This window comes from Perognathus longimembris, chromosome 2, assembly GCF_023159225.1.
Source record: "Perognathus longimembris pacificus isolate PPM17 chromosome 2, ASM2315922v1, whole genome shotgun sequence".
Taxonomy (NCBI): Eukaryota; Metazoa; Chordata; class Mammalia; order Rodentia; family Heteromyidae; genus Perognathus; species Perognathus longimembris.
Genome location: NC_063162.1, coordinates 119,241,579 through 119,266,457, shown reverse-complemented (window position 1 = coordinate 119,266,457; position 24,879 = coordinate 119,241,579). Strand labels below are relative to the sequence as shown.

At 37.6% G+C, this 24,879-nt stretch overlaps 1 protein-coding gene across 1 annotated transcript in view; it reads right to left on the bottom strand.

The window, feature by feature from the left end:
* Dync1i1 (dynein cytoplasmic 1 intermediate chain 1) overlaps window positions 1–24,879 on the bottom strand; it is a 270,153-nt gene that overhangs the window by 47,731 nt on the left and 197,543 nt on the right. Inside the window, exons 11-14 of the mRNA XM_048340062.1 lie at window positions 17,132–17,278; window positions 12,772–12,885; window positions 10,092–10,225; window positions 7,332–7,476 (exon numbers count right to left, since the gene is read on the bottom strand). Of these exons, the coding sequence (XP_048196019.1) occupies window positions 7,332–7,476; window positions 10,092–10,225; window positions 12,772–12,885; window positions 17,132–17,278 (540 nt within the window). The remainder of the gene's footprint in view (window positions 1–7,331; window positions 7,477–10,091; window positions 10,226–12,771; window positions 12,886–17,131; window positions 17,279–24,879) is intronic.

Here is a 24,879-nt window from a genome sequence, read left to right as displayed (position 1 = left end):
TATGCTTTGAGATATTTAGAACCACAAATCCCTCAAAAAATGAAGTATTATGTTCTTCCTTTAGCTTTTCCCAGTTTACAAATTCAACCTGCCTAATATTCATGGAAAATTTAAATAAAAGCACATGTGAAAATGCTGGGAATATTAATCACTCAAATTGCAAGGAGAATTGGCAATGATTGCATTGTTTCCAAATATGCTTTTTCATTTAAAAGTCCCATGGAAAGGAGTTGTCCTTTTAATTTTGGTCTTTATAGTCCTAGCTTCTGTCTTTCTAAAGGTAGGGGAAATGGTCATCATGTTTGTTATGCCACATGAAGGAATACAGACACTGATATTGGCTTCAAGATAAGATTCAGTGCTCTAATTCTAGCATTTCATTCTCCTCTAGAATAAAAGCTTTCTTCCCTAATACTTGATATTTGTGCTGGAAAAATATTTTGATAAATCGAGTACACAAAATGTATATCTCTGTTGGGAAATTTTTCTGTCAGTGAGTTTATCTTTGGACATTTTTTGTTATCCTTTAAGCTTTACTTATTTTCACGAACAAAGTATTAAGTGCTACCCCTTTCAAATTTGATTTCTAGCTAATTCAAAACCTTGTTTGTTAGCATGAACTCTTTCTAAAATTTGGAGTTTCTTCTTTATGTTATTTCATTTGAAAACTTCAGTGTTAAGATATCATTAGTCTGGTTTCTGAGTGATTCCACCATAAGTTTTATTTAATTGATAAAATGACTCAAGTTACTTCATGAGTGTAAGACAAAGATTGCTAAGGTAACCATTGTCAGAAGGGACTAAAATAATCTCATTTCTTTTTCTTCTTTACAAGTATTGACTGAAAATGGGGCAATCTTGTTTAATAGTATTTAAAAACAATTATTTTTTTACTTTGTCCTATTTGTTCATGCAATTTTCTGTCATAGTCTTGCCAAAATTATGAGCAATTTTAAGAGAGATGGCTACTGCTTTCCTTAAAGTTTATGCTTGTTCAGGTTAAGAATAGGAAATATGCTAGCCCACATTGCCAAGAGTTCTAAGCCTAACCATTGTCCCACCCCACCAAAACAGGTTAGAAATAATTTGAGGTTTCAATTACATTCACATACAAACCCTTAGACAAAGACAAATGAAATACTTACTATAAAAGAAAACCCATGTTTTTGGTGGAGGGACATTAAACTTTGTAGAATTAATAGTTTGAAATAGAGCTTCATAGTAATTTAGAGAACTCTTTTTATTGTAGCATAATCAAGATCATCTAAAGGGCTTGTTACATATAGATTACTGGGCTCCCACCAAAGGTTTTGGTGCAGAAGGTCTGAGATGAGGTCTGAGCTTTTATATATCTAATAAGTCTCCTATAATGCTGTTGCTTCTGATCAACCATCACACTTCTCAGACTTCTGGATTAGGGGTAGAGAAGTGATATATTTCCCATAGTTGAATCAATCTGCCTGTTATATTAAGAGTGGCCATGTTGTAGGGAATATCACATGTCAGACTTGCAATGTTTTTGAAAACTTAAATTTAACAACAGCAATTCCAGACTCTTTATCACCTTGTAAAATTTAAGTTAGATATCTCTTAAAAAAAAAAAGGGTCAGTGGTATTCAGTCTCAGCAGCTCTTCTATCGAAGTTCAGATATCTTTCAGAGTCAGGGCCCTGTCTCATCTCTTATAGGATCTTCTACAAACCTCCTTCTCCTTACATGTCTTAGTGCCCATCATTGCCTGAGACTTTACTGAGAACAGACAGCTTCTCATCCTCTGCTCTGTTACTGTTGAGCTACCTTTTCCAGTCTTATCCATGCTCCATGCCTTCTCCTATTCCTATCCCTCCATATAACATACCCTCACAGGCAATGAAGCAATCTTTCTCCATTGTTTAAACTATATACTTTTTATCTTCGCTGTTCATTGGCTATTTGAGCCACAAACATACTTTGGTCTCTCAAGCACTGCAATAGCCAAATCCTAACCTGACACTAGCTTTCCTTAATAATCATTGATACGTCTCCTATCCTGAAGAGCGGTCGCTAGTTAGTGTCTGCTGTCCTCCTTTCACACCCTTCAACTACACAGTCTGTCTCTACTGCTTCACTGAAATTCAACTCATTGAGATCATCATGACCCTCTTCTTATCTCTTCCGTCTGTGAATCTCTCCACATCTCTGATGTTTAACACCACCATATTCTCAATTTCTTAGCACCTATGGCACTAGCAACTTGTAGGTTATACTCACATCCACTTCAGCTTAGGCTTCTCAGTCTCCTGAACTGAGCAATCAAGTCATATTGCTTGTAAATCGCAAAGTCTAAGGTATATTTTCATAGTCATTTGAATAGACAGATACAAGTATTTTCAATTATCTGAGCATACCCAAATTGCTGATTTCCCCCTTCAACTCAAGTGAGCCTTTTCTCCTTTCTAGCTCACTCCCATCACCTGCCTAAGTAAGGTAGGAACATCAGAATCACCATAGACTTCCTCTCAAATCGAGGCAGTCGTTGCATCTGGTTGATTTTAATCTCTCAGATTTGTGTTCTTTCAGGTAAGCTCATTGTCTAAATTGTAGTTCTCATCTAGATGATCAAGTTAGGGTTAAAAGTGGACTTGTTTGCTCTGTAGTTAGCATGCTGGTATGGAAAAGAACACAAGCCTAAAGGTTTTAATCAAAGAAGTTTCACCTACCAATAAAAAAGTTTTACCTATCAATGAGGTTTGGTGTGATATTTCCATATACTCGTCTTATGTGTATGGATCATATCCAACCTAGAACCTTGTATACAATGGGCAAGCATTTTTCTCAAGTATATCTCCAGTCCCCAAGAACTCAAATTTTGAAGTCAAACAAAAATGAGTTTAATCTAGCTTCTTCTCTTACTCACCATCCAAAAATGCTTATTTTCTATTCTATAAAATGGACTATCTACTCATAGGTTTCATATGTATGTATACAGGTATGTATACAAAACGTGTATATATATATATATATATGACATCTCTACCTAAATATCTATCTGTCCATCTATCTATCTATCTATCTATCTATCTATCTATCTATCTATCTATCTATCTATCTGTCTGTCTATCTCTTTTTTGTCTGTAGTGGGGCTTGAAATCAGAGACACTCTACCACTTTGAGTCACATTGCCACTTAGGGTTTTTTTGGTGGTTAATTGGAGATAAGAGTCTCAAGGATTTTCCTGCTTGGGCTGGCTTTTGAATTGTGATCCTCAGCTCTCACAGCCTCCTGAGTAGCTAGGATTGCAGATGTGAGCCATGTGCTCCTTGCTTGGCCTAATATATTTAAGCCTTTAGGACAATGCCTGGTATATAGTGTGAGCTCAGTACATGTTGGCATAGGCTGTCCATAAAAATTTGTCTTTCATAGTACTGCAATCAGACTTTCTGAAATTAAATTTTGACATCATCTTAAAGTGATTCTCCATTACCTATAAAATAAAATATCAGTCTGCACAATCAAATATAGACTTATCCTTCCAGCCTCATCTCCTGACTGTATCCCTCTAGCCATTTGGATGGAAATGGTGGCTTATGCATCTGTTGACTCAGCTGCCTGGAACGTAGCCTGGCACTCTGTTTGCCAGGAAAACCACTCCAACAAAGTTTCTGCTTCAAAGTGAAGTCCTCCCTGACAGCGGTTTCATGATGAACCTCTGTGTGGTCGGGGGTGGGTGGGAGTGCACATAGAATGTGTAATGTGTGATGTGTTTTAATCTTCTCTTCCTTCAGGCTGCCTGCATTCTGCTACAATTTCTGTTCTGAACTCCAGATCCTCCCCTCCTCCCTTTTCTTTTTGAAAACCTTCTTCATTCTTCATATAGTATTTTAGAACTTTCTAGAAATCTCTATAAGTACTTGTTTCACTGGAACAAGCTACTCATAAATCCTTCTTTGCCCATTGTTTTCATCATGCCATCCCCAATCCCTGGTCTTTCATTCCATAGGAAAAGCTTTTTGCCTACTGGTAGCTCTCTCTACTGCCTGCCTCAATGGACTCTAAGCTATGCCCAAAGCTTTCCACCTCCCTCCCATGTTAGCTAAGAAGTTGACTCTCAAGTAGAAGCTATTCATCATCATGTATCCGCTTTCAAAATAGTGAGAGGGCCAGCTCCTTACTCCCTTTCCAGGGTTACTTCAGTGATCTTGAAGCTCCAAGAAAAAGTCCTGCTTCTTTTAAGCTCAGACACCTACCTCTATCAATCCTTTAACTCCTTTCAATCTCTACCTGACTCCACTGAATTCTTCAACACTGTGGTCAGTGTCTCCCCCTTTCTATCCCAATACATTTGTTTTTATGATACTCTGACAATACTTGAGAGAAATGATTAAAGAAAGAAAATTTTTATTTGGGCTTGTGGCTTCAGATATTTCTTTCTTTTTTTTTTTTTTTGGGCCAGTCCTGGGGCTTGGACTCTGGGCCTGAGCACTGTCCCTGGCTTCTTTTTGCTCAAGGCTAGCACTCTGCCACTTGAGCCACAGCGGCACTTCTGGCCATGTTCTGTATATGTGGTGCTGGGGAATCGAACCCAGGGCCTCATGTATATGAGGCAGGCACTCTTGCCACTAGGCCATATCCCCAGCCTGGCTTCAGATATTTCAACCCATCATGGTGGGAAGTGGGTGGGAAAGAAGAGTAGCTCACATTATGGAGGCACAAAGCAGAGAGAACAATGCTTGTGCTCAGCTCATGGACTTTCTCCTTTTCCCTCTTTTATTCTATCTGAGCCCTAGTTTATGGGATGGTACTACCTGGATTCATGCTAGGTCTTCTCCCTTTAGTTAATCCTCTCCAGAAACCACCACCGATGATATACCCAGAAGTATTCTGGTATGTCTCAGTCCAGTTGAGATTAACCATCACATTTAGTGTAGCCATTATTCTGCCCCAAAGACGTGACTTTGTCTTTATGATCTCCATAGCTTCAGTGAATTTCACCTTCATTAGATTTCAGCTGACATGAGACCATATCCTTGACAATGTCCTCCTCCTTTAACTCATTCTTCAAAGTATGGTAGTTGTAAAATACCAAGTCTAAGTATATTTCTTCCTAACAACAATCTTTTATTTTATTAATTCTTTTGTTCAATTACTTCTTTGTGCTTGCTCTTTGATTTTGTGGAAGCCTCCAATCCTTTGGTGCCTTTACGTTCTCTTGTCTGTCTTCATTTCCTTGCTGCTTCAGTTTATGACATCCAATGTTTTCTTGTCTATAACTTAAGTTTCCATGCTCTGTTGTCCTTGGATCACACAGTGGTGATGCTGCAGACTCCATTCACATAGCTGCCTCCCTTGTCCATGCCACCTTTGTTTGCTGACCTCTCTTAGAAGAAAACAGCCCTAAAAATTGAAGCCACTAAAAATTCCATTCACTAAACACCATGTCTTGAATATGGCCCAGAGTCCATTTTTGTTTCTCTAATCATTTCTTACTCTCCTCTGTTCAAGCTGAACTCTGTTCCCTTCACTGTATCCAACTTCCCACTTACTGTAATATTGAATCTCTTACTTTGTTGAGAAAATAGCCATCATCAGAATTTGCTTCACATTGGTTCACTAAACCTATACACTTACACATTATTTGTCTTTTTCTTTTGTTGTTCTCCTATTATGACAGAGGAAATGTTACTGCTCAAATGTGAAGTTCATTTCCCCTGCCCATGTCATGGATTCCATTTATGCCAACATTTTAATGGCCTCTTTTCTACTTTATACTGGTCGATTTTCCATTCTCATTTTTTTTTTACTAGTTTTTCTATAACAACAACATTCTCAAGAGTCTCTACAATTTAGAAAAGAAACACAGCAAAAGTATTTATGATTTTTTTCCACATTGAATTTTCACTTTCCCCTTACTTCTTGACCCATTATAATTTGTGTCACATCTTTAGTATCTTCTGGAGAAATTGTACCTTTCATGAGTACCAGTGGCATGTGAGGTAAGAAGTAAAATGTATATATTTCATTTTTGAAGTGTTTGTAATTTTTACTCACTCTTGTTTCTTGTTTTGTCATTTTTAGTTTTTATTACAGAAGATTTAAGACATATTAAAGATCAGCATAATATCAATCACAATTGATAGTTGTAATTACCAGTATGTAGCCAGTCTTATCCATCTATATTCAAGTTCTGCCCTTTCAAAACTTCTCTAAGAAAATTTCTGGAATCAGTATGTATATTGCATATATTTCAATATGTATCTATACTCCTAAAAAAGTACCTAAAATGTTCATAACATCATTCCCAAACCAAAAATGAAAACTTATAATAAAAATTGTCAATAGACAAGTACTTCCTTTTTTTGTGGCAGCTTAAATCTTTTAAATTAATTTGACTCAGCATGTACATAAAATTTAGATTTTGAGACTTTTAAATGTCTCAGGTTTTGTTCCTTTTGTTATGTAGTATCTACTTTCATTTGATGTTTTAATAGTTTTGTTGCAGAAATGTAATTAGATATCTTCTAGACATGGCCACAGTTTGAGCTTGGCTGATTGAGTACCATGGGTACCACTTAAATAAGATAGCTACATCTCCTATTGCCTGCAAATTGCCTTCTGGAGAATTTGGAATGCACTTTGCAAGCACCTAAAACTCAACATGTAAAAGATTTTCTCCACCTACCTTTTCTCTGTTGTTCTCTTAGGCAGGGAAAGCTGCTTAGGTCCTCTCTCTGATTATGTATGCTGATCTCTTTCTGACTGCTTCTCATCAAACCAATCACCAATTTCTGTGACTTTTATCTAAGTATTTTCCACATACATTGACTCCTTTCCATCCCAAATTACTGGTCAATGCCACTACCATTCCTTCCCTAGACTACCTAATAAATATCTCTTTAAAACACAAATGATGTGGAGCCAGGTACCCACTTAAAACCTCCAAAACTGCAAAACAAAACAAATAATCAAATAATAAAACAAATGAAACATAAACCTATATTCCCATAGTATATGGATAAGTAGATACTAAAAAGCTCAGGGTGAAGAACACTCAAATCATGTGTATGGGCTTACTGTTGGTGAAGGATGCCTTGAGCTTTATCATTATTTGAATCACTTAATATTTTTAGAATGAGACTGTCTTCAAGTATGAAGTAGACATTTTAAAATAAGTAAAATAGATTGAGCAGGTAAGCATTAACTAGCTTTGGAGTAGATGGCACTTACTAACAGGCAGCATGAAGCCACAGGTTCCATGTTTCTTCTACAAGGCTTCACTTACAACTATACCATGGAAGAAAAAGCCATCTGCTTTCCCTATATATCACCTGAGAATTTCAGTCAAGTTCTTCTTACCTTTGTAGTCCAGAGTTTGACAGTCCAGTCAAATGATGATGTGACAAACAGGTGAGAAAAGTCGATGGGGCCCACTGCCATGTGGCAGTTAATTCCTGTTACTGGCCCTTGATGACCTTCAAAGACCTCACCAATGCCTGCTTTGCTGCAAGGAGAGCACACATGAGCAGAATTTCAGTAACCTTCCAAAATCAGCGATTTGTTTTTTTGTTTTTTTAAAACACCTCAGCACTGTATAATTACTTTTCCATAATTTAGAGCAATAATCACATATTGCCAGAATAAAATCATTCTTTTGAGAGCAAGAATTTTTCTGTAAGCATAACAAACTACTTTTAGTGATTAAAAAGCAGTGTGGGTAACAAGCACGCATGCACACCTGTGCATGTGCACTTGTGTGTGTGTGTATGCGGTGTGTGTGTGTGTGTGTGTGTGTGTCTGTGTCTGTGTTTTGTCTGTGTGTTGGTTTTTGAGCTGGAATTCAGGGCCTACATACTTCTTCTGAGCTGTTTTTACTCAAGGCTAGCACTGTACCACTTGAGCCACACCTCCACTTCTGGCTTTTTGGTTGTTAATAGGAGGTAAGGGTCTCACAAACTTTTCTGTTCTGGCTAGTTTTGAACTGTGATCTTTGGCTAGGATTACAGGTATGAGCCATCAGTACCTTGCTGATGCAGTTATTTTGATGAAAAAGACATACTTGTTCCTGAATTGCACTTGTGCACATACATGTTCAATTTTAACTCCTTTGGGAGAAATTATTGGTTCTAAAACTCTATAGGTTTCCCACAGATAATTTTTCATTCTTTCTGAGTAAAAATTCATGAAAATCAATATTTTAAAACATAAGTTCATAGAAATTACTGTTAACCTAGAAAAGGACACATAACTTCCACAAGGGGACAATACCATGTCTGTTTTGTTGCTAAGCATCTTGTACAGACTTAGTATACAGCAAAAATTGGTTGAATGAAAGAAAAAGACAAGCTTATGTCATCGTAAAAAAAAACAAAAAGTACATTGGAGACATAATCATACACATTTGGAAAGAGTCACTTCTTTAACCAAACTGGAATTATTCAAACCCTTTATCATATAGTAACATGAATATAATTATACACAATTCAGAAAAATATACTCCAAAAACCCTATATTTAGAAGTTCATGTACATGAGGCAATTAATATGACAAATATTTGAGTATTGTGGGATTTTAATACTATGTTTCCATGAGTAAAAATGAATTCAGTTATTAAAACATTTGGGCCCTGGAGCACCAATAAATGTCAATGTGCTCAGCAAAACTTGGAATCATGAGTAAAATACTTCAGAGTGTGTTCCGTGTAACAGGCACTCAAAGATTATGCCCAGAGAAACTGCTAACAGCATTTCCACATGTGATCATTTAAATTTGTTCTAATGAACACGAGAAACTGATCTTTGAAGTGGCCCCTGGTGAGATTCCACTTGGTCTTAACACCATCCTGAAACGGTTTATAAGGTGCAAAATAAGGATCTTGTTTAATTTATGGAAGTGGATTTGCACCTTCTCTATGCTAGGTTAAAAAATATATAAAATTCCCTTTCTCCGGTCGCCCTAGATAACCCATTTAAAATGACTGAAAATCCAAATGCCTGATTCTTCATGATTTTATGATATCTGTATTTTCTATTTAAAATGGATGATCAATGTAAAAAGCAAAATTAAGTTCATGGGGAAGAGATTTGTGTTGTATGCCCTAGGGATACTTCTTTACATCTTTTCTTTGTCCCTTTATCAAAATGGTGTTCTTATCTTCAGGAACTTAACAGTGCTTTAAGTCTCTCTCACCACAGGAAGGGGCTTCAAGAACTGCTATCTATAACTTAGACATTGTCATTTTTTTATTTCTTATATGCATTTTTAGCTTTGCAGTTAGTAGTGCCAGGCACTGGGCAGAAAATTGAAGACAAAATGGAAATAAGTTTGAAGGGAAAAGTGGCAGATGAATAAATAATTGAACCACCGCTATTGGAGGAAGCAAAAGAAGAATAAATGAAGTACTAATAGCTTAAAATCTTGCCCTGATTATTCTACTTAACTTTTCTTGATAGTTTGTTTCATCTTAAATAAAAGTATTTACTTTCTTCCTCCTCTATCCTCAGTATATAACCTCAGTATCTGTCAAGCTCCTTATTATATTTTTATGCTAGAGTAGGTTCTTAATAAACATTCCTTAAAAGAACAAATGAAAGAGATGAAATTCTACAGGATTAAGAGGAAAGAGTAGCTTTCCTTGCCCAGGAGAATCAGAGAGGCTTGAGCATGGTATTTTCTCTGCACTGACACGTTATTAGTGAGGAGGAATTAACCAGGACAAGAGCAATGTTAGGACAAGTTTCCATTAGAAGCTATAACTAGAAGATAGAATTAATGAAGGCATAGAGAGGGACAGACAATGTATGGGGATTGTTATCTCGAATGAGTATATGTGAGACTGGAGATTGCAAGTATATACAGAAGATGGGGTTGGGAACGGGGCAGGTAGTCTTACAGGATCTGTTAAAATATTGAACACTTCCTTAAGACAGGTAAGTCCAAAAACTTACAAGTGGCTGAAGACCAGAGCAGTTGTGTTCTTTAAGTTAATGAAGACATGAAGTTGTGCTTTTATGTTGTCAGAAATACCTTTTGCCTAATGTAAGGTGGTTAGACTTCAGAACATGATAGCAGTCATTCGGAAATGAGGAACATGTCATCGGTAAGAAAACTGAAAATCACCTTCCATGACGACAAGCTGTGTAGACTGTACCTTCTTCACTGCCAACTACGAAGTTATTGACGTCTCCTGTCGGGAAAGCCATTCCGGTAACAGCAACGGACTTGGACTTATTGTACACCAGCTCCATGCTCTCCTACCAAAACACGAGGTGGTTACATTTCCATCTGTCAACTCCTAACCATGCCAAAGATAGCATGGAAAAATCATTTGGCTAAGTCATCTGTTTGCTTTTCACACAGCGTTACAAAAGACCCGGGTGGTGCCAGAAACCACACTTTACTGCCCCTGACATTCATGCTGCTGTGTATCTTTGGTTTCAGGCCTGCTGGATTTCATCAGCCTGTGTTGCTGCTTCCTAAGTCAGGCAGAGATGACAGGTGAGAGTTTTGAAACTAATGGTGCAGAAACTAAAGATAATACTGTAATGATTACACTTGTCAGCTCCGGCCTTTAATAAAACACACAATACCCTTGTATTTACAAACATTTTCAAAATCAATTGTTCATGAGACTACACATGTATTAATATCAGATGTACTAAGCACATTTGTCAAAGCATGAGTGTAGGTCTTCTATGGACTGAAACCAGAAAATTGTCACTCAGGTCATAAAAACCAGATTTCAACAGGAACTAGACTTCATAAAGGGCAGCTGGTTGTACACGGGCTATAGAACTTCTGAGTGTTGTTTAAATATGTATAAATGAAAGTAAATACAATAAATGAAAGTTTTTATTTCATTTTATATAAAAATGGGTTAAGTTGGGAATTTGGTGGCATTTCAAAAGATATACTGCTAAATGAAAAGTAGTTAAGTATAATCAATGTACCTGATTATTTCTGGCTATTGACATTAAATAGAGAATTTTCTGTATCTAAATTTGATTAAAAATTAGTCTGGAAATATCGTTGTAGTGTGTGTGTGTGTGTGTGTGTGTGTGTGTGTGTGTGTGTGTGTTTCTGGTGATGGAAGCTAAGGCCTCGTACTTGCTAGGCAAGCACTCTACACATGGGCTACACCACAGCCCCATTGTAGATTCATGGGATTGTAGTTTCATGGGCCTGTAGTCTTTCACTGCAAGCAGATCAGGGCATTTCAATCAGGGAGATTGTGACTTCGAAACTCAAGCCTACAGAATTTAGCCATGTTGACCAGGAGGATTTTTAACATGCTCTCTACATGCAGTGAGCTCATTAAGCTAAAGGAGAAGATGTGGTGACAATGCAGAACACAAAACAGCATCAGCTAGATCGTCTGCTCCATTTCTAAAGTTAGCAACAAAGATGGTAATGTCTTGGTTGACCACTTTGAAAAAGAAAGAAACTAGAGTAACTTGGGGATGTTCCTGTTCTTTCCTGCCATCCACAGAGACCATGCCATGAAATTCTTAATCTTTGCACAGAGACAGGCGTCTGTGGGCAAGCTAACACTAATAAAAATGATCTTGGAGCTCCTGCACTACTGGTTTAACCTAAACAAACACATGTTTAATCACTGTAATGGGCAATTAAAAATTCCTAAATTGAAGGTTTGCTCTTATATCTGTTTATAATCTCCCTGCTTTTAAAAGAAAACAATACATTGCTGAGAAATGTAAGACAAAACCATAAAATATCCACACACAATTGCAGACCTGTATAATGTTAAAGATCAGCAAAACCAGGAACTTAAATTGTAAGCAGCTTATTAGCACTCTCTCTTTCCCCTTCTAAAATTATATAAAGAATTTACTTAAATTCAGTAATCTCTACAGCTTAGACTTAAAGAGATTCTTTCTAGTTTCCACGTTTCCTTCACATTTTGAAACTTTAATGTCTTCTACAATTGAGTGAGAGACATTCTAGAGATGCTATTCCAGGAAAGGGAAGAGGGTAATTGAAAAAAAACCCAAAAAACTCCTAGATAATTTTTTAAAATTTCTGCATGTTTTCCATGCACTTTGTCAAAAGCTATAACTATGAACTTCATACAAAGAAATGTAAAAAAAAGTTTGCGGTATATGCATGCATGTAGGTATCTGGGTATGTATACATACATGTGTACATTTTGAAATTTGCATTTAAATGCTTGCCTCTGGCATTTTTTCCCCCACTCCTTCTCCTTTGTTTGGTTTCCATTACTGCAATCAGTATTGGTTTGGAAACACTGAAACATTTTCATTTTCAAATTTTCATTTATTGAGCAAGAAAGCAAAAGGCAAGAACCATACTAATGAACATTCCAGAGTAGAAAACAGATGGCTAAACAAATTCTTCATACAGGTGGTTGTGAAGGGTGCAGAAATAAGAGCTGGGCTTTCTGTGCACCTTTTCTTCAGAAGTGGCATCCATAACAGATGACTATGCAGGGGCTCCAACCTCATTTGTATTTGTTTCCCCATGTTGATGAACCAGTATAATTCATACCACAGGCAACTTCCATAATTACTGAGCTTTAAAATGGATTATTCATTTTCACTTGAAAGTGACCTATGGTATAGCATAATATAATAATTGCAAGATTTGTGGTTAAGGAAATGGGTTTTGGCGTCTAGAAGAGACTGCTGAAACTAGGCCCCCTCTTTCAAGGGCATCCACTCATTTTTATCTCTTACATGATGTGGCTTTTGGAACCATATTCTGTGAAGTAGGTATCTCTTTGAACCGGGTTGTCCTGCTGTATAAGGTAAAATAGACCTACCTGTGGAGTCGAGAGCATATCCAGGCTCCAGGAACACATTTTGCCATCGGTAGAGACAGTGATGAGGTTGTGAGCATTCTGGGTCCCAACGACGTTTACACAGTACACAGGATGCTGCAAAATCATCAGCGTGGAGGATCAGGGGAAGGTATGAGGGGAAATGATTACACTGGAGCCTCCCACAAGCCAAGATCCAAAGAGTGATGTAATCCAAGCCTGAGGCCAGTTGCCACTTTTGATTTCAAGTTGATTTCATTCTAAAAAGCACTGGCAGCAGCACACAGTAATGGAAATGCTTGCAAACCTCACCTTGCTCAGTCTGATGTAATGCAACCAAACTGGAGGGAGCGAGGGAAAATGAGGATTGATGGGGCAGCAACAATCAGGGAGGTACATTTGAATTATTCACGTAGGTCCCCACCACAGAGTATTGCTTCTAAGTTCAATGTGAGTGATGACAAAATACAATTTTCAAACTTTTGGAAAGAATTTATTACAAAATCTGGACTACAATCAATGGTAGTCACAGGGCCAAACATTTGTTAGTATTCTTTTAAAAACTGGTTAATATTCATTGGCTATTTTTTTTTTGTTCCAGTATTGGGGCTTGAATTCAAGCACTTACTTGGCTTTTGCTCAAGGCTAGTGCTCTATCACTTTAGTCATATCTCCATTGCTGAATTTTTGCTGATTATTGGAAATAAAAGTCTGGAGAACTTTCCTGCCAAGGCTGGCTTTGAACCATAATCCTCAGACTCAACCTCCTGGGTAGTTAAAATTACAGGCATAAACTACCAATGCCTAGTTTGACATTTTAATTTGGGAGAGATGTGGGTGGTAAAATTATTTGCACAATGTACCTAGTAAGACAAAATTAGGTTACCTAGTGTTGCTAAAAACTAGGATGATAGATTTGTCTTTCAAAGTATCATGAAGGTTTAGATTTTGGTCAGGAGTGGAAAGGTCAGTTCTATATCCTGGGAATGCCAAGTAAGACACTATAATGTTTTTTCTTAACTCTAGTAGGTTATCCTACTCTGAAGAATTTTCTGGGGTAAGCTGAAACAATTTGCAGCTGTACCAAGTAGAGAGTTAAACACCAAATGGAAGGTTAGTGTAGCATAACCTAGCAGTAATTTCGGTTAGATTTCAGGCAGCTAAGCCACAAGTGGCCAAACCACAACTCACTTGATGCCTTTCTGTGTGAACAGCTGACAGTCTAGGTCCTACTATTGATGAGTTACAATCCATACTACCAAGCCACAAGGACAATGCAACAATCTTTGACATAGGCAAGCTGATATTATATAAAGGATGATTTTCAGACTATTATTATCATATAAGCTTCTGGTCAGAGGGAGTAGTAATAACCAACTCGCAAAACTACTCATGTGCCTCATCCAAGAACTGGTTCAAGTTCCATTTAAACCACTTTCTTAAATGGTTGCCAGTTTTAATCCTAACTTCTGGGAAGTTTTACCTTCCACTAATGGGGATCGTGAAAGTCCACAAAGGTACTTTCAGTGTAGGGCTCTTTGAGGCCCAATAGAATGAGTCAAACTATACAAGTATTTGCATATAGACGGTTGTTTGTTTGTCCAGTCCTCAGCCTATAAATATTGCGTTAGACTAAGTGTCATGGAGTCCTTCAACTCTTCCTTGATTACAACTTTCACATTCTTTCTCCTTTAAATATGCTATCTTTTACCGGAGTTCCTCTGAAACTGAAGTTCAAAGAATGAATCTGACTTGTCTATCTATACTATGGATCATAGAAGATGGAAATACGAGTAATACTGAGCTGACACTTCTTGTGTGGTATTAGCCTCAGCTTAAGATTCCATCTCTTTTTATGACAATTGTATTATGTTCTTTTTTTTTTTTTTTTGGCCAGTCCTGGGCCTTGAACTCAGGGCCTGAGCACTGTCCCTGGCTTCCTTTTGCTCAAGGCTAGCACTCTGCCACTTGAGCCACAGCGCCACTTCTGGCCGCTTTCTGTATATGTGGTGCTGGGGGAATTGAACCCAGGGCCTCATGTATATGAGGCAAGCTCTCTTGCCACTAGGCCATATCCCCAGCCCTGTATTATGTTTTTAATCCATGCTGACAATTAGTTAAGTCCTATAGCTTTTCTATGTCCTATTCCTATTGACACTTTCAAATGAGTCAGCCTAAGTGGATGTACTCAGTGATAAGTACAGCAGAGATTTGAAACTGTTATCCTGATCCAGTGTTTAGATGTCAAGATGACTAATGGGAATGGGGCTGTAGAAAGTGTTCCTTCTGTAAGTCTCTGGTGTTGTGGAACCTGAAGCTGTATGCTGAAGCTTCATTGTTTTAACTGGATCTGTTTGATCCAAGAAAACACTACACTGAATTGACCTCTCTATCCTCATGAGCGGAAAGCATGGTCCAGGAATTCTAAGCTTCTCTTTAACCACTGAGCCTCAACATACATCACTAAAACTCAAAAGCAAGAATCTTAAGGGTACATTAGGGATAGAGGGAAAATTTAGAATAATCACAGAAACAAATTCCTAGAGCAGCCAAATGTTCCTTGCTTTATTTAATCAGTAGTACTAGTCTGTACTTTCCTGAGTAATAAATCTTTACCTAAAAGAAAAGATATGCAAAGAAATCTTCACAGAAGACACTGGGGCATGCATAGTGAAGAACCCCCCCCCCCACTCCTTTACTTAATGAAACAAAAAAAAAAGCAACAGTATAGCTTATTTTTCCAGTATAGATGCCAGATTGTTTTTGTTTATTCTAGGAATAAACTTACTGTGTGGCAGAAAGATTTTGTTTTAATTATGTTTTCCTGTTGTCCCAACTGCATATGTGTGGTGAGTGTGAAAGGAAATTAGTGAGTAATCTGTGGTGGGCCTTTTTTCCCTTCTTGATCCTGGTACTAATCAACCAGCCAATAATGGAAGTTGAAAGACAAACAAAAAATTAACTGTTCACATTTAGATATGGGTTAGACAAAACACAGCAAAAGAGGAAAAGAAATTTGTTTTTGCATTATTTTCAAATGGAACCAACACCATTTAGCTTGATAATAGTAGCATTTTATGGTATGGCCGCATTTTAAATCACTTGGGAAAGAATTCTTAACTCTGTGGAAGAACTCCTAGATTTGGATGTTCTCTATAGTTTATTGCTAAATATTCTAACATTTGGATCTATAGTTTTTTTAAATTTTCAGAAGGAATGTTCATAAAAGCACCAGAGACACACATGGGGCCAAGAAATGCTTTCTCACTAGCTGAGAAAGCACCTGCATGGAGTCTAACTTCTCCTGGGCAACAATTTTCTGTTATTAGGTTAGAGAACTAGGGTGGATAAGAGTAATTTCTCAAGATTTCCAAGAACTAGCTTCACCTGCATGTGTCTTTGGTGTCAATCAATCAAAATTAGGACTGACTTGGTATTTGTCATTTCCCATTGTCAAACTTAGAAGAGCGGAAAAGCTTTCCTCCTCCTGTTCTTAGCTAAAACAGCTAGCAGTCCTTTTTCAAGCCAGAACGCTTTTGAGGCCAGCAGATGAAATAAATGGAGCAACCACATTAAGGAAATGGAAAACACTAGTAGAGCTGTATCCTTGGGCATAAATTGAGCATTTCAGAAAAAGAACATCAGCTACCCTGAATGTCAAGGAAGCAAGGATTGATGGAGACATGTCGTCTTCCCATTCCTAACAATTGCTATACACACCTGTCATTCACTTAAAGGAAATGACAGAGCAGTTGTCTTATGAACACCGTACTGAACCTCTTCTGCTAAATTATGGGTAATGGTTTTGAGATGTTGACTTCTAACCCTAGGGATTATATTGTCACTGTAGACTTTATGCTAAGGCTTACACCATACATTCCAGAATTTAAAGTCAAAGCACTCCCTGAAATCACAAACAGGAAAGGTCTGTTGGCAAATGTCCCATATACCATCCCTAAGCATGAAGTGCTTACACTTTATGGTCTACTTAAAAATAGGTTTCCACCTCATAATATAAATGTATAGTGTTGCTTTAGAAATCATTCCAGGGGCCTCTTCTAAAATTCCTCTGTGTCCTTTTTTTTTTTTTTTTTTCAAGTTTTAACCTATTCACCAGTGGCCTTTGGGACATCAGAGAAGAGTTTTTCTGTGCTAGATCTTGTAGGTTATGATATTTGTCTAAAGCCAATGCTTCCTTCACTTACTTTTCTTTTCTCTCAGTTTAACTTGGGATACGATCACCATCAAATAGGTATTTTGAATTTGCTTTTACTGTCAAAACCCATACTATGGGAGTCTTATTTTTTGTATCTTTCTTCCTTCATTGGGTAGCTGATAGAGATGTGACAAACGTTTGACTTACTGTGTGTGCAGCAGCCGACAAGGGTGTCCGCTGGACAGGTGTCCTTCGATGGCTGCGATTGTCCCAGAGGACGATCTGGCCAGAGTAAGTCCCACCAACCACCAAGTTAGGATGGAAACGGGCAAAGCAGACTGACATCACAGAGGACTAGGGAGGAAAAGGAGAAGAGACACATTGTAAACCACTGTAGTACACACCGTTTTCTCTTGTTTCATCCCTAAGGGAAAACAGTATATCACAAAAAACTGAGTACATCTTGAAATGGTAAAATGTATAGTTAGTAGGAAATTTTGTACATCAGTGCAGGACTTTCTCTTGAGCGGTCAGCCAGTGGTTTACCCCTTGCAATTTGAAGTCTGAAGTCTTGGCCATGTCATTAAATAGGCATAAAACCTATCTTGAGTACATCATTGTTCTGTGGTCTGTAAAGTTCGCTTTAAGGACAGTTCCCATCTCTCAAGTGAAATTCCAATAGAATCGATATTAATTTCCCATGAGACCCTCACAAAGCAAATTTTTACTCTGAGAGACAAGGCCACATCAAATTATAACATGTGCAGTCTTCAGAAAGGCAGAGCAATTCTAGCTTTAAGGACTTTAACATGGGGTGTTTTCCCTCTTTTTTTTTTTTCTGGCTTAATGTAGACTTCTAGGAAGTACACCAACCTCAGACTGATCCAGTTGGCTCCTCCCAATATTCCTTCATCTCTCATGAACATTCTCCCTGACCTTTATCCTGCCCACTTCAGACATTCTTAATGTTATCCTTTGCCTATTTTAACAAACAGCCTAAAACGGATTTCAGTTCAACTCTGCCATGGTCTGTCACAGCATCACAAATGTGGCTTCTGCAAATCCACAAAAGACCACTGGGCATGAAAGTTACTATGAAATTACTTAGTTAATGCACTCAAAATCAGAGAGTTACAGTGTCACTATGCTAATTTCTTTTTAATTTCTGTGGTACTTTCCCTATTTCCAAGTTTTCATCTGCTTTCTTTTAAACACAATTAATTTGTTCAGTTAAATCCAATGAATAGCCAATGAGAACTTAGTAGGTGCAAGAAAGGCATCATAATTTAAAAAATTGTGAGAATAAAAGAATGCAGTATTGCCTGCAATGAACTTGTACTCTTCTAAAGACAATGAAAAAATTCTACATCTGAGTGAGTGGAACTGATACTAGACATGGTGCCTCTGTGTTAAAAAGATGAAAAAATGATGTCTTTCTACATAGATATGCTCATACGGGTAGGCCCAAGCCTTGGCAAGTGGAGAGGAAGACAGATTTTTGTTTCTATATGTCCTTTGACCTTGATATCCTTCTGCAGGGCACAGCTTGTATACTCTGGTAGTAGACTTGAACATAACACATAGTCTGAGTGAACTCTAGGCACACATGTGGGTATCTGTGCATGTGTGGCAAGTGGTAAAGATAGGGAAAGATTTGCTTTAGAGAAAGGGAGAAGAGGATAGAAAAGGTAGGAGGTAGGGAAGATCTCCTAGAAAGGGTATATTATATCTTGTTATCTATGTGGGAAAGCAAAGAGAAGAAACAGACATTTCTGAGAAAGGGATATGGGAAGGAATGGCAGGAAGGAGAAAAACAGAGATGGATGAATGAATGACTTGTAATCTTGTTTGACTTGGAGAGAACCTTGGTAGAAACAGCTAAGAAATTTAGCTGATGCTGTGTTCTGGGATGGCAAAAGATGGCCTCCAATGGCATGATTTGGTACTTTTTCCTGTGGGCAATGGTGATAAGTCACAGCTTTATGAACAAACACATATGAAGGTTGAAGTCTGTCACTGCTAAGCCAGCGAGATAGTGATTAGAGAAAAATAATAGGACATCTTTCTGACTGTTAAGTTAATGTCCATTTTTGAAAAAAAAATACATAGAAGTAAAAAAAAAATCTACTAGCAGCCTTTGGCTTCCTAGTCAGTCACAGATACTCTAAGGTAGGACAAAGAATGTAGACTATTTTCAATGTCATATTTGCCAATTTTCAGTGATTTTCAGTTCTAATTCCTTAAACATGATTCGATGAAGAACATGCCCATGCCCCAATCTGGTTTTCATAAAGTTCAAGAATAACTCTCAATAACGACACAGAATTAAAGAAAACGAAAATAAGGTTGGTCAGCTTCTTGTTTTACACATCCCATAGAAATGATTCTTAGTTTTCAATTGATAAAATTCTTATGTTACATGGGATTTTTTTAAGGCTTCAGAAGACTTAAAACTATCCAGCGGGCCGGGAATATGGCTGAGTGGTAGAGTGCTTGCTTCGTATACATAAAGCCCTGGGTTCAATTCCTCAGTTCCACATATATAGAAAATGGCCTGAAGTGCTGCTGTGGCTCAAGTGGCAGAGTGCTAGCCTTGAGCAAAAAGAAGCCAGGAACAGTGCTAAGGCCCTGAGTTTAAGGCCCAGAACTGGACAAAAAACAACCCCCCCCCCAAAAAAAAACCACACCAAAATAACTATCCAGGTGGAATCAACAATTAAATTTATCCCTGCTCAAATCAATATGGATAAATAAATGTCATACAACTGGAAAAAACATCCAGAATTCAACCTCTTGATTGCTTTTGTGTCTTAGTTAAATCCAAGAGAATATTCTAAATCTTTGTCATTTATTGAGAGACCAAACTACAGATATTTCTATAAATCTGAAACACATAGTTTACAATCAATTAGAATCCAATTCAACTAGAGGAAATCTCTATTACCTATTTGTTCAGTCATCCATTCATGAATTTACCAAACACTTAGCAGCACTAAACCATTTCAAATGGCACAACCCCCTCCACATCTAGAATACAGAATTCTACTTACATTTGATAAGCAGGCAAATTCATGCTGAAAAGTAATCATACTTTGGTATACTAGAGTTCTGTGACCAGAATTTATTTTATTTTTAAAAACCAATTTCTATAAAATTATGAGCAATAAGAACAGACATACTTAAAAAATTTAAATTATCTTTCGTTGTATAAAGAGGTTTTAATTCAACTCATCAATTCATGAGTACAATGCATTTTGATCAGTGTCACCCCTTCCAAGGTTCTTCACCATTGCCCCCAACCTCACCCAAACTCTCAAATTACCCAGTTGCATGTTCATGTACATGTATTGAATATCTGACTGTATTCACCCACTTTTTCTCTCTCCTTATTCTTTTTCTATTTGGAAAATGATGAGTTATGATCCTTGTTTCATTTTTTTGTTTTGTTTTGTTTTTGTTCATTTTTTGGCTAATCCAGGGCCTGAGCACTGTCCCTGGCTTCTAGTTGCTCAAGACTAGCACTTTACCACTTGAGCCACAGCTCCACTTCTGGCTTTTTCTATATATGTGGTGCTGAGGAATCAAACCTAGGGCTTCATGTATACGAGGCAAGCACTCTACCACTAGGTCATAGTCCCAGCCCTCCTTGTTTCATTTTTCATTTTTTTTTTTTTGCTAGTCCTGAGGCTTGAACTCAGGGCCTGAGCACTGTCCCTGGCTTCTTTCTGCTCAAGGCTAGCACTCTACCACTTGAGCCACAGCGCCACTTCAGCCGTTTTCTGCATATGTAGTGCTAGGGAATTGAACCCACAGCTTCATGTATATGAGGCAAGCACTCTTGCCACTAGGCCATATCCCTAGCCCTTCCTTGTTTCATTTTTGAGACAGAATTTCTCTGTGTAACTCAGGTTGGCTTTGAATTTGTGATCCTCCTGTCTGACTCCTCCTAAGTACTGAGATTACAAGTATGCATCACTATTTCTAGCAATTTCATTTATACTTTCAGCATTAACACTTCCATTATATTATCAATGTATTATGTGATGAAAATATCTAAATATGTCATGTAAATGTCCTATCCTTTAAAAATTTGTATTATATATGTGCATATGGATATGGATATCTATATCTGTATCCATATTCAACACAGATGTTCAGGTTACTTCACCCTCTACATTATCATTCATGAGGAAATTCAAACAGTAGTATTATCTCAATTACCTAGATGTAAAGTCTAGACTCTATCTTAAGATATTTAGAATTTCTTGAGATTCTTTTCAGTATCTTGATGTTTATTGTAACTGTGGCAAATATTTGGATGATTGACTTAATTTTTTACTTTTCATCCAAATGTTTACAATTCCTCAGACTCACAGAAACAGTGCTCAATTGAAATCCCTGTCTTGGATAGCTCTTTTCCAGTCTAAGAAGTTTCCATTCTCTTTAAAGTGTGGAATCCCTGTGTTACCCTGGTGTTCACACAGAACGGCTGTGATACGATTGTCTTGGAATTTCTTGTCAGCAAAAAGCACAAATGATTTGCATCTATCTAGTAAAATGCATAATGCATTTCAAAACAATTGAATGCCACTTATTGAAGAAGTGGCTTTGTTTTCTAGCAACAGTGTGCTTTATGAAGACAAATTCACAAAAAGTAATTCTATCAAGACCATTATTAGTATTTTAAGTACTTCCTTACTTTTATAGATAATTAATCTCTTATATTAACTCTTATGTTATCATACAGTGCTAACTAAACTATGATTAATAAAATTTAGACAAGTAAGATTAATTAGAAGAAAAAGTTTCTTTGCCATATCCTGGGTTCTGTAAACTCTAAATTTTTACCCATTTCCCTTCTTATTTTATCCCTTGAAAGTGTTACAGCTTTAGAATTATTTTGAAAAATTATGTACAGTCTTCAAAAGTTTTTACCAAGTAGTTTATATGAGTCGACAATAATAGCATAGGTGAGAACTGTGGGCAATATTAGCTGATTCATCAAAGTAAGCATCCCTGACAGTACAAATGAACTCTGCTTTTACAAAGCTAAGGGTCTCATTGATGTGGCCATGTTTTTTTGACAAATCAGGGGCCTAGAAACATGATAAGCCTATATGTTCAAAACTTGATGTAAAACTGGTGAGCCTAACCGACTACATTCCAACAACATAACACAGAGACAGGGTTACATAGGAACCACTATTTTCCAAGAGGATAAGCATCATATTTTGATTATTTGCACAATATAATTCCCCCAAATTTAGAGAAGCAATGTTTTGAGATTATGTGTTAAGGATGGAGTCTGCTCTACTAAATTTTTTTTTTTGGCGGGGGGGGGGGGGGGGGGGGGGGGAGGGGCGGGCATGTTAAACTGACACATTAGCTCAAAGACTCACTCCTAAGGAAACTTGGTTTGATTTTTGGTATTGAACAATCTACCCAGTTATGCTATTCTGCCTCCTTCTTAGCCATACTGTCACATTTCCCCAACTTAATCCTGTAGACAGGGCTCTACATCCTCATTATTTTTGTCCCTTTATAGCTGGAATTCCATAGAGACAGTAGGGTGGAGACTCCACTTTGAACATCTCCCTTCACTCACTGTACACCACTGCATTCGATTCAAAGTCAGCCCAAACCCCTCTTTAAGTGGCTGTGGAGGCTGTTTTCTATTTTATAGAGCTAATCTAGGCCAGTTTAAGAATCATACTTCCCCTTAACCACAGACCCAAATGCCCAGGGCTAACAGCCTTTGGTCATTGCTGGTTGGGAAGCTCGCCCTCTAGGTTCACATTTGATCTGGTTGCCTGTGTCCTTCCGTGGGTGGCACCCTGCCCACTTCTCAGCCATCATGCCTGGGTGGGAGGGATAGGGGGTCCTATATTCAAAAGCATCTCCTGTTTCAAGTTCCATTTTTTCTGGGGAGGCTGGTCCCCAGGGAGGAAAGAGTCATATTGTTGCCATATGCTGTTTAATGGTGGCTGACATTTTATTTGTGTAAAAGCAAATGCTTAGCTGTCAGGAGGCTGTGAGGCAGACAGATTAGATCCTTCTGGCTACTAGTGAACTGGTATGTATTTCTCCAAGTGCCTAAGATACCCATAGCCAAATTTCCTTTGTTAATGGAAACACATACAATTAGAAAGCATTGTTGCTGAAAGCTCATCTTCTTGGTGATTGAGTAGCGATGGGCATCTGACATTGTGGAAAGTGTGAAGGTGATAAAGTTGTGAGCTGGCAGTGAACTTGTGGATGGAAGGAAAGTATTTTGTTCCCTCAGAGTTCTCCCTTTCTCTCTCCTTCTATCCAAGGATGCTTATTCGATTCTTCTAGAGGCTAAAAGGAGTGACCATCTACCAAATGTTACCAACCCATGAATGTTTGAATTCCTAGAAGGAAAGATGCAATTAGCTTGTCTGCTACTTCTTGACTCAGTTTATACTAAAAATATTAAAGTAGTTGGGTTTAAGATCTTATTTTCCACAGCTTATAAAGCAACTATCCTGGTTACCTTTCTTAAACTCCCTTGGAACCATCATACCTTTCATGACTAAGACTCTCCCATATGCCCAGTGCTGGGCTGTGTATTGAGAATATAAAGGGTAGGATGCAAATTAAATTGTGATAAAACGCCACACACTCTAGGAGAGCTATAATTCATTTTTACAGGGAATAAGATATGCTGGTGAGGAGGCTACGAACTATCATACTCCTTTTATGAATTAAAATTAAGACTTAGATACATCAAATACATTGGAATGGCTACTATTAAAGGCAAACAAAACAAAGGAACATAGCAAGTGTTTTTAAAGGGTATTAAAATATTGGAATCTTTGGTGGAATGTAAAGTGGTACAACCATTATAAAAACCAATATGGAAGTTCCTCAAAATATTAAAAATAGAAGTACCATATGACCCAGAAATTCTGCTTATGGATATATACCCCAAAGAATTAAAAGCAGCATCTTAAATAATCTGACTGTCCCTTAATGGTTGACTCAATAAAGAAGACGTAGTGTATACATACATGGAATTCTCTTCCAATGGACATTTGATTCACTTATTTTCCCCAGTCCTGAGGCTTGAACTCAGGGCCTGGGCACTGTCTCTGAGTTCCTTTTGCTCAAGGCTAGCACTCTACCACTTGGGCCACAGTGCCATTTCTGGCCTTTTCTGTTTATGTGGGACTGAGGAATAGAACCCAGGGCTTCCTGCATGCCAAGCAAGCACTCTACCACTAAGCCATATTCCCAGCCCCTGATTCACTTCTTTTTTTGACAATGAGGAAAAAATGTCATTATGAACACATGTGCACAAAGTTTTGTGTAGACCAACATGCCCTGGGTATTTATCTGAGAACAGAAGTGCTGGGTTATATGGTAATTCTATGTTTAACTTTTATTGAAATGCCTGGCCATTTTTCAAAGCAGTTATATCATTTTATATTCTCAGTAGCATTATGATAATTCTGTTTTCTCTACATCCTCATCAACACTTGTTAGTCCCTGTAAAAATATTTATAGCTCTCTAAGTTTGTTGTAAACATGTTTTACATCATAACTATTAAAGAAAGTTAAAGCAAACAAAGAAAAAGCAGATACCTGGGTCCCAGCTAGGTTCTACTGAACAAGAATTTTTAGGGAAGAGGAATTGTGTTGTATTTAGTAGCAACCCAATTGAAGATTGAAGGCTTGTGGCTAGGACTTTTTAAATTAATTTTTTATGTAATTGTAGAACTATCTTCACAACAAGCCCAACAAATATATATTTCTCGGCGAGAACATTATTATTCAGTTTCCTTCAAGGTTCTTTGCTAGTTTTAATGTGCTACCTTGCTTCCATTCTTCACTGAATTGAGCAGACTTTTGGAAAATGGTAATGATGGCGACAGTGAAGGACTGGGCCCTAGTCTCTTCTGGCATCAACTACCCATGAACATTGAACATCTTGG